Source organism: Sus scrofa, chromosome 16, assembly GCF_000003025.6.
Source record: "Sus scrofa isolate TJ Tabasco breed Duroc chromosome 16, Sscrofa11.1, whole genome shotgun sequence".
NCBI lineage: Eukaryota > Metazoa > Chordata > Mammalia > Artiodactyla > Suidae > Sus > Sus scrofa.
Window position 1 is genome coordinate 45,256,469 of NC_010458.4, and position 16,540 is coordinate 45,273,008.

The 16,540-nt window shown below is 39.5% G+C and overlaps 1 protein-coding gene across 13 annotated transcripts in view; it reads left to right on the forward strand.

Annotated features, from left to right (window-relative positions):
* MAST4 (microtubule associated serine/threonine kinase family member 4) overlaps nt 1-16,540 on the forward strand; it is a 589,582-nt gene that overhangs the window by 283,950 nt on the left and 289,092 nt on the right. For all 13 annotated transcript variants that reach the window (XM_021076748.1, XM_021076749.1, XM_021076750.1 and 10 more), the window contains one exon: nt 15,383-15,414. In XM_021076748.1, the coding sequence (XP_020932407.1) occupies nt 15,383-15,414 (32 nt within the window). The remainder of the gene's footprint in view (nt 1-15,382; nt 15,415-16,540) is intronic.

Here is a 16,540-nt window from a genome sequence, read left to right on the forward strand (position 1 = left end):
CATTTCCAGTGAGGAAAGAAAACCTCAGAGAGAGGCTAAGTCTCTTGTCCAAGGCCATCTTCCTAAGCTGGGTTCCCAAGGCACTGCCTGGCTGCCTCTCAGAGCCTCTGCCATCTCTGCACTTTGATCCTGGTGGGCCTAAGACCTGTGGGTTTTCAATTAGCATAGAGGACTTAGCACTTCAGATTTTTACATTTAGACTCTACTTTTAAAAGAGAAATAGAATCTCTTATAGGTGGAATCTCAAAGAACTGAACTAGAAAAAAGAGGAATGATAGTTAGCAGGGGCTGGAGGAGGAAGAATGGTGAGATGTTGTTTAAGGGGACATGGTTGTGACTAGTCCATTAGTAATTCCTGGAGCTTTAGTACACAGAACGGTGATTATAGACCACAAACTGTATTATAAGAGCTTGCTAGGATCCTAGATCTTAATTTTTCCCATCGCTGCAAGAAATGATAATTATGTGACAGAATAGAAGTGTTAACTGACACTACAATGGCAATTATATTGCAGTGTAAATGATTCAAATAAATATGTTGTACACCTGAAACTTATACAATGTTATGTCAATTATAGCTCAGTTTTTAAAAAGAGACATGCAGTTCTTTAACAGTCTGTCTGTCTTAGCTACTTTTTTTTTTCGGATTGATGTGTAATTTTATTCAGTGTAATTTAGTTTACTTTCTCTTTTTTACTAGCATTTAAAGTGACAGAACCATTTAAAAGCATTAGTACAGATTCACCAGCTTGTCTACATTGTGTGACTTTGAAAGACAGCTTAGGCTCCATGTAATTTTGTATTCTTTAGTGTTTAAAGTTGATTTTCTTCCATACTATGTTATAGTATTGTCAGTTTTTACTGTTTTTTTTTTTTCCACTTTTATTCTATAGACAGTCCAGACTTAAGTGTCAATTTCAGGTTTCTAAGATGATACAGTGTAATCCAGTGTGAGAACACATAGCTTCTGTGTAATATAGTAATTGTGTCGGTACAATAAAGTCTAGAACACTTTTTATTTTCAAAAGAAAGAACCTAATTAGTGTAATAGAAGCCAAAGTGGAAACAACCTAAGCTCACCCCTGAGTTACAAATGGTATCATTCACATATGATGAAGAGGAAACCTTCCTGCTCAGAAATTACTTGATTTTTTCAGTTCATAAAAATAAGAAGCCACCTTGGGGGAACTTTCTTCAGTCTCCAATTTAAATGTCCACCCCTGTTGTAGTCCTTGTGATCCAAAAACATCACACAAGGGATCCTTATGACTTTGAGAGATAGGATTGTGTCTTTGCAATGAGAATAGAGTTCAGTCTTTGGGAAGAAGCAATTAAAACCCCAAAGCATTTTATTGCTTTTGATGCTTAAAAAAAAAAATTAAAAGGCAAAACTCCACTGCAATGTAATATTTTCTGCTAATTAACTGTCACAAATGTGATACCATTAAGTTTGGAGTCTCTTTGGTTAACTTCAAAGTCATTAACACACACTCTACAGCTCTCTCAAGTCTATTTTGGAAAAAGGAACCACACTGACAGATCTGTAATCAGTGTGTCCAAGGATTTTGTTTCTCACAGAACCCATCCTAATTTAAGGAACATGTGGTCATTTTCTCTGGGTAACAAGCACCAGCCCCCCTAATGCTCAGCATTGATGGTATCAGGGTTGTCTTACTGCCTGGTGTGCCTTTGCATATACTGCTCCAAAGCTGACTTGCGAAGTTCAGTACTGTTTCTGGAGAGTATCAGCTGCAAATCATCCCAAATGCACCTAGTAGCAGCTTAAATAAGGATTTATTATTCTCACATAAACATATGGGTTGCTTGAGTGTCCAGGGCTGGTACAGTATGGGGACAAGATCATCAAAGCTGCTTGGTTTTTTGCCCTGCTTTTCCTAACATGAGACCACTGACCTTGGGCAAATTGCAGAGTTAACTTTTCCAAGGTTCAGTTTCCCCATCAGGAAAAAATAATGATCCTTCCTGTAATTGCAGGTAGGCATAAGGCTTAAATGAAGTCCTGTAGGAGAAAATGTGTAGCACTCCCTAGATTTCTTGGACCACAGCAGCAGCAGCCCAGCAGTACTATTTTCTTAGTGGTGGTGAAACAGAAGGTGTAAAGTGAGATATAAGGGATGTTTTGGCTGTGGCATCGTGGGTTAAGGATCCAACTGCAGCAGCTTAGGTCTCTGGGGAGGTGCAAGTTTGTTTCTTAGCCCACTACAGTGGGTTAAAAGATCCAGCATTGCTGCAGCAGGGGCTTGAGCAATAGCCTGGGAACTTCTATATACTTGAAGTGTGGCCATAAAAAAAAAAAAAAAGGAACATTGGGGATCCTACCTTAATCTATGTTTTTCAGTCTTGGGGTTCCTAATTCCAGCATACTTCTAGCTGATGCTATTTGAAATAGCACACCGGAGAAAAGAACTTTAAAAAAAGTCCAGTACTATACTTTTTAATAAATTGGACCTATTACTTACTAAAATATATCGTTTACAAGGCAGTTGTTTATTTTATTCTGTGACCTCTTTACAGTAAATTTCAGTACCATTAAAGGCTTAAGACACATTATTGATTATTTGAATATATGTGTCATTAATCTTCCGTTGCCCTCATACATTTTATATGTACATTTTAAGTGTTGTCTTTTGCATTTAGATGGAGAAGAGTAGTTTCAGAAGAACGCTGACTTGTGGGTATTAGCTCCATATAGCACTTCAAGAGCTCCCTTGAGCTGATTTGCGTGTAAATTTCTACACTAAAATGGGCTTTCAGAATAGTGACTGCTAGATAAACTATGAAGTGTCCTTAGTAAATAAAAATGATTAATCTCAGCTGAATAAATTCGCTATGGCTGGTCAGATAGTCTCATCCAATTCTGCTTCCTGGTTCTATAAAAAGCTTTTCTCTTTTTGTATTAAGGTTGTCTATAGTTTTAATGGAACCTTTGAATTATTATCTGATTTTTAAAAATTGGTTTATAAAAGGAGATTGATTCCTTAAATTAGGGGTTGTTGCAATGTTGTTAATGGGCCAGTGGGACTCCTGTGATGGAACCTGGAAACCTTGGTCGGGAAAACTCATTTTAAATCTGTGTTAAGATACACTTTAAAAAAATCACAACTATTAATGACTGACTTTGGTTTGGACAGTAACAGGAGTGTGGGAACATAAGAGAACTAACAGGCAAAAGCGAACATCTGTTAAGCACGGTCCTTGCTGGTTGTTTAATTTTTATTGCCAGGCACTGATAGTCATTTCTTTCCCAGGGTTATGAGAAGATTCTAAAATCAAATAAGGCTTTTGAATAGTGAAGATGTTTACCACTGTCCTGCTGAAGAATCCTATAGATTTATAGTGATCCTAAGAGGTGTCTCATATCTACTATATTAACTGGCTTTTTAGAAGCTTATGAACATTGTAGCTTTTATTGATTCCAGGGAATTGTATCCAACAATAAGCAATAAAAGTCGATGGTACCTTTCTTCCCCTATAGGGGTTGTGGATCAATATTTTGAATTTACTATAATTTGCTGGTAATGGATGGAAGACCTGAAAAAATTGTGGAGCCTTGCAGGGCACAGCTGCGCAGTGTTGCCTTTTTATCTAAGCTCACTGTAGGTCACAGGCTTTCCCAAGTAACAAGAAACATAGTTAAGTGGCAGGGCTGCTATTCATATTTATCAAGAGCCTTCGTAAGTCTCTTCTAAGGGAAAAAAGAGAACCACACAGCTTGTCCACATTGACCTTAATCTTGTAGTCCTGAAGGCCCTCTAACTGTGCACTGTCTTAAAGGCAATTAAAATTTTAAATATCCAGCAATTGTGTTTGATCTCCTTCTGCTCAAGGAATTTTTCTGCTGATTAGTAACAGGTGTGATTTCACTGAAGCCTGATTTGCTTGGAATCATCCGGTTGTTGGACAGAACTGTGCATTCAGAGAGGAGGAGGTAGGTGCCCTGGGCACTGGCTCTTTGATTTTACCCATGTCTGTCTTGATCAGAGCACTTTGCTTGTGCCCCATGTGCAGCATCTGATGTGGTACTCACGTGTGTGAGTATCACGCTTCCGTAGTAAGTAAGGGCTGATGTCTAGGATGCCCTAGTGTTTGGGAACTGTGCCACATGCAAGATGTGTGTTCTCAGTCTTCTCAGCACTTTAGGACATAAATTGTAAGATACGCATTTTTGAGCCTTGGGGAAGTTAAGGAGATTTTTTTTTTAAGGATGTTTTCCAGCCTTGACTTCCCTTAAACTATAGGCATATTTGAATCTGGAGCTGGTTCATCTAATCACTATGAAATATCCATTTGGCTTTAAATAAGGATTTTTATTTAGCATAAAGTTTTGTTGCTCTATACATGTAATCCTGTTTAGCTTCTTTTGTTGCCAAGGACTGTGGCTCCTCTAATTTGATCAAAACAAATTGCCTTAATTTCAAAAATGACACACTTTTGTTGCTTGAAAGGGACAGTGTTTTATTCTTTAAGAACAAAATGAGCACAGAAAATACCATATGGCTGTGGGCTGGAAGCCACTAATCTTTAGGAAGTAAATATACTTCACCTAGTGTATAGTAGGCACTCAATAAACTGAATGTGTTATTAATGTAAATACTAGTTATTACTCAGCAAACCCTGAAGAAGAAAAGCATGGAGATTTTGAAGTAGGAAGCAAATTTCCTTTATATAATACTGTACTGGAAGGCAGTATATATATAAATATGAGAGTCCCAAGCTTGATTTTTGATACCAAGGGTATAACGTGTTAGGAAGTAACAAAACCCATAGTAATTGGCTGGAAAGGAAGCTTGTTTCATCTGCTCATTTACTTGAGGTTAAGCGATGATTCGACTCGTTATGCTTCTTCTACTTTAAAAGGTCTGTGTTAAAAGTACCGTGCTTGCAAGGTTTTGCTTCAAATAAAACCAGAGTCTATAAAAATAATTTAAGTGTGAAATTTGCTTAGAACAAGCTGCAAAGCTGTGTTGTAACACTCTTTTCTAAGAGCAATTGCCAGTGTGATATCAACTGAATGCAACTTGATAGCCCACACAAGGCGGGGTCCGTGGTATAAACGCACCAAATCTTACTCAGTAATGAAAAATAATGAAGCTGCTCTGGACTCGGATTGATAGAGGTTCACAGCCAAGCCAAGCCATTTACCAGCGTGTGATCTTGTGTAGCTATTTAACCCATCTGTGCTTCCGTCCTATGAAGGGGAAATCAGAGTGAAGATGAAAGAAGATAATGTATGTCACCACGCAGTCCACGTTAGGGACTGTTGTTACAAAGTGGATGAAGGCAGGTGGGCTTAGGAAAGAAAAACAATTCCCACCAGTTGTGTGAAAATTTTAAAGTGGAAAAGGGGTTTGTGATGGATGATATTTAACTTTCATGCAGGAAAGACCTAGGAAGCCCACCTTTGCTCTTATCTTACTTTGCTCGTGTTCCTGCCCATCAGGGACCCTGGGGTCTAATTTAAATGGTTTTGCCATCCCTTTATCCACATTCAGCTTTCCATCATTTCACTTTTGAATGGCCCTCTTTCCTAATCTCTGGATGGCGCCCTGCCCTTACCTCCTAAGGTTCTAGACCTTCCAGGAAGTTAAGCATTTCTTCTCATCTCCTGTAGATCCCCTACACCTATTTCTCTGGCATTTGCCCCTCCTCTTTTTCCCCACTGCCTCTTCCTTGGTGCTGGCACTGGGCCATGCCTCCCAGACAACTGAATCAGCCTCTGAACTCCTTTCCCATTGGTCCTTCGCAAACCATTTGATGTCTGGTAACCAGAGTGATCATTTTTGATATGTAGATTTGACCACCACGTTCTCTTAGTTAAAATGTTCTATGAGCTCCCCATTGGGTGTAGAATAAAGACAGACTCTTCCAAAAACCTTTTACAATTGGCTCTGTCCTGGACTCCACACTCAGGTGCCGTTGCTTTTTTTCTTTCTACCCTCTGCTCTGGCCATTGTAAGTTTACAAAGAGCTGTGCACTGTTTCACTCCACCCTACATCCGTCCCCTCTTCTGGAATATGCTCCTTTCCTCACACCCTCCTGAGGCTGCCTTGCCAACTGAGATGCTGCTGAAGAAAGAGCAGGCTCACGCATTGCATCACTTGGGAATATCTGAATGTCACGGAACAGAAAACACAGGTTAAACTGGTTTGAATAATAAAGGGACTCGTTTGGCTTAGGTAGCTGAAAAATCTGGGTATGGGCAAGACAAGATCCATTGTTCCAAAGATAGCACCCAGGACCCAGTTTCTCCCTGTCTTTCTTCTCTGTCATCTGCTACCTTGAGGCTGTCATGTGCTTCTTAGGGTTGATGCTCTTCCTTTCCTGCTAGTTCTCTTAGAAAAGGGAAGTTCTTTCCCAGGAGCCTGGAGCAAGCAGGGTTTTGCATCTTGTTTTCCCGGATTGAAGCAGATGCCATCTTTGAATCAATTACTTTGGCCCAGACAATGAACTTTGTCATTAGTTTAACTTAACCTGAGCTAAGCCTTTGAGGTTTAGAATAGTGTTGGCTCCACCAGATTTGGTTATCATAAATAATGGGGAGCATGATTGGGCAGGAAGCATCCCGAGTCTCCTTAAAGAAAACTGATCACCCCCTCCCTTGGTACTATTGCACACTTTGATAAAAACCTCTTTTCCAGGCCTTTCCACATGGTTTTAAAGCAAGTTAAGTCCTTCATCCCCAGTGCCTGGTACAGCACATGCCTCACCAGCCTTTATTCAAAGGCGTGTGATTGAACACAGGCACCTACCTCACTTCTCTTGCTTTAATCCCAGCCTGTGCCCCTTGTCCCCATGTTTGGCAGAAGATTTTGCCTACTCTGTTCCTAAAATTACAGAACTCAAGGTAAATTGCTTCAGTTTTCCTTTGCTCTTCTTTAACAGGTACCTGTTTTTACCTGTACGTTTCTTCCTCTTTGGAGGAAAAGTGCCCTTATTATTATTCTTATTAAAGCCAGTGCTCTCTGCTTGTGTATTCATTTAGTCCCCCTCTCTGTCCTGCTCTTCTTTACCTTGGAATGAAGAGGAAAACTGGGGCTAGGTGGCATAGATTCACATTTTGCTTCTACCATCTCCTGGCCTGATGATCCTGGGCAATTGCTCATCTCTGGGCTTTCCATGGAAAGGCTGGAGAGTTCTGCCAGACAGTCTGGTGACTTTGTTAGGAAATTTATCGATTCCATTATTTTTTTGGCCACACCCATAGCATGCAAAAGTTACTGGTTCAGGGATTGAGTCTGAGCCATAGCAGTGACCACACCGGATCTTTAACCCACTGAGCCACCAGGGAACTCCCTAGAGTTCTATAGGACCTTATAAACAGCAACAAGATAGATACCCATATTATGACTCAGAAGCTTTGTATATGCAAAGGGCCTGTGAGATGAAAGCCAGGTCTTAAGGCTGGTGGCGGTTGATTTGAGTTCATGGCAGAAAAACCAGCTCAGAAAGAAAGGAAGGCAGTAACTACTTTCTTCTGTTTTTCTGAGAGAATATGTGGTTGGGATCAAGTAAAAGTAATATGAAAACCCAGCAGGCATTTTGTGTGTAACTTTTATGGTTTATTTTGTTGAACTTCACTGCCACAAATAAATACATATAAAGTGCACCATGGTTACAGACACAAAATAGAATGAAATAACATCTCATGTTCCCACTGAGGGAGTTCAGTGGTATTTTCAGGTCAGATGGTTTGAATGTCCATGCATCTGTGTAGAGGGCTACGTCCTGCTTTTACAGGTTTTCATGCAGAAAGCCATGTACTTTATGGGCAGTTTACTGGATTTTTCAAAGCTGGTTTGACGTCAGCCAATTTTGCCTGCTGCCCTGTTTCAGAACCAAGCCTTCATGTGAGATCTGGTTCTGTGGTGCAAACTTTTCTGCCCTCTGCTTCTGCCTTCAGAAATGACTTTCGATAATGGAGGCTAGAAAAATGGGGCCAAAAGCATTCTTTTAAAGAGTCGATTCATGGCTAAGCCTATATCCCTGGCTAAATTTATCCTCCATCTGGTAGGAGAAGTCCATTTGGTGTATCCTTCCTTGCTCTATAATGCTTCCCACTTGCAAAGGAAATAAATAAAAACCTAAAACCTAAAACTTGACTACCATAATAACAGCAGTATTCCATTAAGAAAAAAAATTCCAAAGGCAAACGGTTTATGCAAACTAATAGTCCTTAAGGGTACTTAAAAGTACCAACCTCCACGAAACAAAACATATACAAACAACTCTCGCTCCATCTCCTGGGTGGTGTTCAGACATTAGTATTTATAAAAGCTCCCTGGGTGACACTGATGTGTAGCCAGGCTGCATTCAGAACCACTGTTTGAGCTGAATTATCTCATCCTTTTTTATTTTCTCTCCCCTGTTAGTATTTACTCATTCAGATTTTACTGCATATTCTTGCACCTGGTGATATCTCTTTTGTTGGGGTGTGTGCGTGTGTGTGTGTGTGTGTGTGTGTGTGTGTGTGTTTCCCCAAGTAGCTTTAAAATCTGTTTTATTTTGTTTCCTCCTTATGTGTCCCTAACAGTGTCTGATATACTGCCTCGCACATCTGGGCTCTTTGAACTCTCTCCCTAAATTAATAGTTTGTTTGTTGGCACAGAGTAGTTGTAGTCACCCTTGATGACAGGGTAGGGCCACCAATGATTAATTAAAGGACGATGATCTTGGGGAAATACATGAACTTTAAATCTAAAAGTTTCTGGAAAATAGTGTGGAAGTGGTGCATGCTGGCCATCACTGTTTTGTTTGTTTGCAGGGTATTGTTTTTGTTTTGTTTTCGGAGGGGGAAGGGGGTTACTGACTTCTAGATGGTCTTCTGGACCTGGTCCCACCTCCCCCTATTTTTGCGAAGGGAGCCGGTGCTCCGTGTTCGTGCTCCCTAGGCGGCTGGGGCAGAGACCCAGGTGTGATCACACATACCCACGGGGCCTGGAAACCTGCCAGGATGCTCAGAGGAAGGTGCTGGAACAGTCAAGAGCTCCTTCCTGCAGGCTCAGCTCCAGTGGAGCAGCAAAGGTGTCCTGATGGGGCCATTCCCCAGGTGTGGTCATGTTCTTCAGGGGGTAATTTCCTGGTTCTTGCCCATTTTATGACCTTGCCTGGGCAACCATCCTTTCACCTGTGTGAGAGCTGCTGTCTACCCAGTAATATTTTTACATTCCAGCCTCATTCGGTTTCTGTTATTTAAGAACACCAGGGTCTGTGTTGGCACAGCATGTCATTTATTTATTCATTTATTTATTTAACACATGAACATCCAAAAATTTTATCAGAATGTTTAGTCTTTTAGTTTTTTCTCTGATACCTTAAATGGATAGTGATATTTTGGTATCTGTTCATTAGTTGAAATAATATTTAACAAACACGTAAAATATGTTATGCAAGGAGTTAAGACGAAGACATGACCTCTGCTGTCAAGGAATAAAAAATACAGTGAGAGTCAGAGTTTTAATTTTTCTTTGGTTGGGATTTTATAGAAATAATGTTCGAATCTGATAAGTAAAACCTGGTTCTGTCTCCTTCTTTTTCTTTTTCTCTTTTTAGGCTGCCCCATGGCATATGGAGTTCCCAGGCCAGGGATCGGATCTGAGCCACAATTGCCACCTAGGCTGCAGCTGGTGCAGCAATTCCAGATCCTTAACCCACCATGCCAGGCCAGGGCTTGAACCTGTGTCCCAGCGCTCCCAAGATGCCGCCGCGGATCCTATTGTGCCACAGCAGGAACTCCAGTGTTGTCTTCTTAATTTGCATTTTTAATTAGTAAAGTTATTCAACTTTTTACTTGTTATTGAATATTTGCATTTTAAGGAATCTTTGACTCTTTTTCTTTTGATTTTTAGACACTTTAACTATGGAAGTGATTAGCCCTTCGTCGTATTTTTCCAAATATTCCCCCCATTTTTGTCTGCCTTTTAATTTCATTTGTAGTTTTTTGTTTTGTTTTGTTTTTCTAATTTTTATGGCTGCACCTGCGGCATAAGAAACTTCCAGGGCCAGGGATTGAATCTGAGCCACAGCTGTGACCTGCACCACAGCTGCAGCAATGCCAGATCCTTAACCCAGGGCACTGGGCCAGGGGACGAACCTGTGCCTCTACAGTGACCTGAGCTACTGCAGTTGAATTCTTAACCCCTTTTCCACAGCTGAAGTTCATGTAGTATTCAGCATGTCACTTAACAACAATTAAATGTGTAGCAAAATTCTCCCCACTCTAGATTTCAAAGATCCCTGTATATACACACTGTGCCTCTTCTCCTTTTTCTGTCTTTCCTCTCTTCTCCTGTCTCTTCCAGCCTATGGTTTTACTTACCATTTATATGATAATGACTCTGAAGTTTATTTCCAGCCCTGACCTCTCTCCTGTTCCCCGACCTTTGTCCGACCACCTGTTGGAATATTTTTCTTTGGAATTCTTATAGACATCTTGGATGTAACATACCCAGATAGAACTGTTCTTCCCTCAAACTTTGTCCAGGCCAAAAACTGACTCTTTCTTGCTTTCTTCCTTCTTCCGCATCCAATCCTTTTGTACATTCTATAAAACTGTATCTCAAACCTGGCTGCTTCTCACCATCTTCATTGATGGTCTTGGTCACAATCTCTCATTTAGACTATTTCTATAACCTTCTAAAATACTGGGATGAAATATGGCCTTCAAATAAGCTTAAACAATGTACATATTTATTAGTTCATCAATTCCATGCTCTAGCCTAAACACACACACACACACACACACAGGCCCATACCTCTTTCGTCCTACCTCTGTCTTCTCTTTCGAAAGAACTTAAAAAAAAAATTTTGAAATCATCTTAGATGTATGGAAAAGTTGCAAGACAGCTGGATTTCCACGTACTCTTCCTCCAATTTCCCCTTATGTAACACTCATCAGAATGGTGAAATTTGCATTGGTACATTGCTATTAACTAAACCACACACCTTATTTGGATATCACCAGCTTTTCCACTAATGTCCTTGTGATGGTTCAAAATCCAGTCAAAGATCCTGTGTTGCATTTAGTTGTCGTTCCTTGATGACCCACTGACCCGTGACAGTTGCTCAGTTGTTCAATTTTTCACAATCCTGACGGTTTTGAAGATGGTCTATAGAATAACCCTCAAATTGGGTTTTCCTGATGCTTTTTTTCAGGATGAGATTGGAGTTCAGGATTTTTGGGGAGAATGCCAGAGGTGAAGTCCTCATCACGTTACATCAGGGGCATGTGATATCAACATTTATGCTGTGTTTCCTTGACCTCAATCACTTGGTAAAGACAGTATCTGTCAGGTTTCTCCACTGAAAAGTTGCTGCTTTTCCCTTTCCCCTCCTAATTTTGGAAGCGAGTCACTAAATCCTGCCCACTCTCCAGGGGAAGAGAATTAAACCCCACCTCCTGAACGAGGGGATGTCTATTTGTAATGTAAAATAATGTGAAGCTCCCTTCTCTTTTAAAATATAAATTGACCCATCAGTTAAAAAGAATAGTTCAAAGATCTCCTAAGCACTTGTGGCTGCGTAGCCTTGTTGCTTTATTTGTATATGTATTACTATTAAATACTTATTAAATAGAATGTCTTTAAAACATCATCAGTGTGAAAATTGCTTGTACATATTAGACACTGCAGCTCTTTCTCAATATCCTTTATGAACGGGACAAGTTTATTTTCTCCTTTTGAGGCCAAGGTTGGCTGAGAAAAGGGGCAGAATCATTGGTTATGCTTTCTCTTCTTGCTGGACTCACAGAAATTCTCTTCCTCGGTTTGGTTTGAGGAACCTGTGTGTCTTCAGTCTTACCAAGGGATTGTAAGAAGATAGAGTTCTCTGATAGATTAACTTTCCTCCACCTTTTTTTTTTTTATAATGATTTTTATTTTTTCCATTATAGCTGGTTTACAGTGCTCTGTCAATTTTCTACTATACAGCAAGGTGACCCCGTTACCCATACATGTATACTTTCTTTTTTCTCACGTTGTCATGCTCCATCATAAGTGCCTAGCCATAGTTCCCAGTGCTACACAGCAGTATCTCATTGCTTCTCCATTCCAAAGGCAATAGTTTACGTCTATTAACCCCAAATTCTCAGTCCATCCCACTCCCTCCCCCTTCCCCTTGGCAACCACAAGTCTGTTCTCCATGTCCATGATTTTCTTTTGTGTGGAAAGGTTCATTTGTGCCCTATATTAGATTCTAGATACAAGTGATTTTTTGTGTGTGTGTCTTTTTAGGGCCACACCCATGACATATGGAGGCTCCCAGGCTAGGGGCCTACGCCAGAGCCACAGCAATGCAGGATCTGAGCTGTGTCTGCGACCTACACACACAGCTCACGGCAATGCTGGATCCTTAACCCACTGCGTGAGGCCAGGGATCGAACCCACGTCCTCGTGGATGCTAGTGGGATTTGCTAACCGCTGAGCCACAATGGGAACTCTGCTTCACCTTTATTTTCAATGCAGGTATTTGCTAGTTAGCATTGTTAGAAAGAGGGGCAAAACAGACCATAATATCAAGCAAGTAATTATACACAGCAATTCTAAAAAATATGAAAGTCACTAAAAATCATGCCTAATGAAAACAATTAAAAGTTTTTAATATTCTTAAATGTTCTCATGCATTTCTTTAACCTGTGATGATGACTGATTGCATATTTTTTAGTTCAGATGGATGCTTCTAGCTTTTTTTTCCTCTTCCCTTCTCTATTCTTATCCGATGCTAATTTTTTAAATACGTAAATATACTATGCAGAAGCTTTGGCTTATGACTCAGACCAACCAGTCCTTCATGTCTTATCTAATTATCTATATATGTGTTTGTGACCTTATCCTGACATGAGAAAGTGAGGACACACACACACACACACACACACACACACACACACACACGCAGCACACCCAGGACTGGGGCAGTAAGTGCATTGATGCTGCACATGTACATCCAAGTGCAGGTCAATCAGTCTGTGGTCCCCATGCAGCAGCGTTGCAGCCCCTCCTGGCTCCATCTGCAATCACTTAGCCCTCCTGGTATTTGCAAGCTTTTGCAGTCCCTGTTCCCAAGGTCTTGGCCACAGCACATTCATTTCTCTCACTTTATTACCATCGTATCTGATTCCAATTTGCTACCAAATTGAGTTTCCAGTTCCGAGCCTGACATTCAAGCCGTCAGGTGGATTAGCTCCTCAGCCTGGTTAGCGCAGACCCTGCAGGTCAGGTGACAGTGGCCTATTAAATGTCCCCTGCTCCTCATCCTGGAACCCAGGCCACTGTGCCAGGGAACAGCAGTGAGGGGTGACCCACCGCAACCTATCTTCTTGTTTAGAACTCGTAATTCCAGACCTGTTGGAAAGACTTCTGATTAAAAACAGAGTTGGTTTTTATCCCTTATCTTGCCGTTTCAGCAGTTTTCTCTCAGAGCAAAGTAGCCAGCTCCTGGTGGGTCACTTGGTGGAATATGATTGATTGAACTATTTGGGGATCATGTATTCGGCCCTTCCCCCTCTATAGCTGATTCTCAGTGATCTGTTTGCATACAAAATTGAACAACACCTGACATATTTTTCTGTTATTGATAACACCTCAGGTCCTTCTCCTTTTCTTTTGATGCTGCTGTCAAATGAACTTTACTAGACAGCAGTATTTACTTCTTTAATTAAACTCTAGGACTTTTGCTATATAGCGGGTCTGAGGAATTTCTTGCTAAATTTCTCTGATGAATGATCACTTCTAGGGAGTTCTGTTTCTGTTTTTTCTCTTTTTTTTTTCACCTGAATATAAAACAAATTCCTCAGTGCTTGCCATAACCCAAGACACACATATAGAAAATTACTCATTGATTTTCTGTTTACATTTCAGTTCCAGAGGAAAACTGTCTTGGTCAAAGATTTTCCTCTTCTCATTAGAGTCTTTAGTAAATAAAGGTGTATTTATGTTTCAGAATCAGGGAGTCAAGTTCAACAAACGCTGTAATTTCTTGGGACGAATGAAGGATTAAAGAAAAACTTGAAACAAGCAAATGAACAACAACAAAAAAGTAAAGCATTTATTTCACACTGAACCCTGCCACCTTTGAAAGGAACATGTTAGCTGTTGGGAGAACAAAGAAGATATTCTGTCCCCCAAATTGTTGTTTTTTCTTGCAATTAAACAGTGGTGTGATTATTTTAACTCTGTATCGAAATACATTTTGCAGTTAATAAGTAAGTAAAGTAATAACTTTGAATAAGTTCTATTTAAAGCAGGATCCTCCTCTGGGTTGCTGCTCTCAAGTTCATTTTCTTTAAGCTGTGCTCAAGTAAATTGCATGGTTTAGAAGTAAGATGTGAGGCCACAGGCCATGACAAACATTTAAGGATCCAATAAAAATAGGGAACAGGAAAGGTGAGTTTGAAGCTGGAGGGGAAACACCTTTAAAAAGATGATGCTTGAGCTCCTGGAAGGCAAAAAAAAGAAATGATAATTATGGGACTGAAAGCCCAAACTTAGTAAAGCCTTTCGAATTTTGAGTTAAAATAGCCAGATGACTCATTGCTTCCTATTCTTTAATTATTGTCATCAAGTAATCCTTCTTACGTGCCCAGGCTGCTGAAAACTCCATTAGTGGGTGGAGGTATTTTTGGATCCCTTTTTGTTTGTTTGGCTTGTCTGCTGGGTTGTTTTGTTTTGTTTTCCCACAGACGCTCCGTAGAAAGGTTGATAATGATCTTAATTTGAGGTAACTATGAGAACACCCTTTAAAACTATAAAGCACTCTATTAATTGTTGCTGTCTGGTTACTTTTTTAGAGGTTCATTAACCTACTTATAAAAATTCTAAATCATAAGTCACATTTGTTTTCAGAAATAACACCAGAAGGAAATCTTTGGCTGTATTTCTTTTGTAAACTGTAATCTTTGATAGACGTGATGTTTTGCAAGAGTTTATTTCTCTTGGGGGTCAACAGTCTGATTTAACTATCCTTTTCATTTCACCTTTCACTTAATTATAATCCTGCAAAATTTCTCCTCCTCCTTGTATTCGTTTCCTCTTTGGGTAAGTTCTTTGGTTCCTCAGAGTTTTCCTTACCCTCAATTACAGGGTCCTGTAACTCAACTCAGTATTTTACTGTCATTGCCTTGGGAGGATTGATGTCTTTTCTGCTCTGGAATTTTGGTAAACTGTGTTTGTACCTTAAACACAGTGTGTAAAGGGAACAATGTAAGAAGGGATCCAGCATAAAAATGATTACGCTAAAATCTTTGCCGTATAGAAAATGCCCAAATCAAGCATAATAAGGATCATACATTTTATGTTGTCTGTTTGGTGTCCTGTTAGTTTGAGGTTAATGGAACATCTCATAGACAATGTTTTGTCTTTTCTTTTGCAGAAGGAGCTGAGTCTCCCCAGAAGAGGAAGTTTGTAAGTAGCATAATTCAGTTTCCTCATTGATTTATTTGCTTTTTCAGATTCTGTTTGTAATGTGATTATTCTCTGACTTGTTAGATTTTCAATGGCAGTTGGAAGATTAATGATAATCAATTGAATTAAGGAAACAAAAAGCTTTGCATTTATTTATAAACATCAGATGTTAATGATTCCAGGATAACTTATACAACATTTCCAGGCTTTCTGCCTTATGGGCCTTGTAAACCAAAAATGCATATTTATTCCTGGGAGAATCTCCATTTAAATTTAAAATTTCTATTATGTAATCAAGCAAGAACATTATTTGATCTGCAGATAGTTTAAATTGATCTGGACAAAAAATTCATGCGTATCTACAAGATCCAGACATCCATGACTGTCTTCTATACCATGGATTTTATGCAGAGTAAATGACACATTTTTGTATTTAATTGATGATGACTTTTCATCTGCCAAACTTTCTATTAGAGCTAGACCTTACTAGTTCATGTAATGCTCTTATATTAAAATAGCAAATTGTTTAATGTTGACTTGATTTCTTTACAGTGTGTTTTAACCTTCTATTTTTAATGCTAATAATATTAAATTTGCATAAATCATAGTGTTTTCTTTTTTCCATTAGCAAGTTGCAGAATGAAATTAATTGCCTTTAATATTCCACTAACTTTAGGGTAGACTTGTTATTAACTAGTTCTGTGGAAGGGCTGATGGAGAAATATTTGCATTAGTTGCCTGATTTAGGTTGAATTTAGTGGATGGGGCAGTGTCCTTCTAAAAAAATTAATATGACATTTAAAATAAGTTGATGTAAATCTCCACTGGCAGGATTGGAAATATACACAGTGACTGTGGAAAGAACTCATTCTGTTGATTAAATCTTGTGAATCTTATCAATCTTTGCATCTAGAAACTAAAACTTCATCAGTCATGAACATTTCATTACTATCCATTTTCACCTCTACTTTTTTAGTTGCCAGGAGGACACTAGACCATTATTCTTGGAGTATGTACCTAAATATATTTTCACGAGCTTCCAGCTTGCATCTCTGTGCACTCTAGGTTAATGGCCTAATAGTTTGCCATAGGAAATGCCCGTAAAATCAAAAACTTACATTTTTCT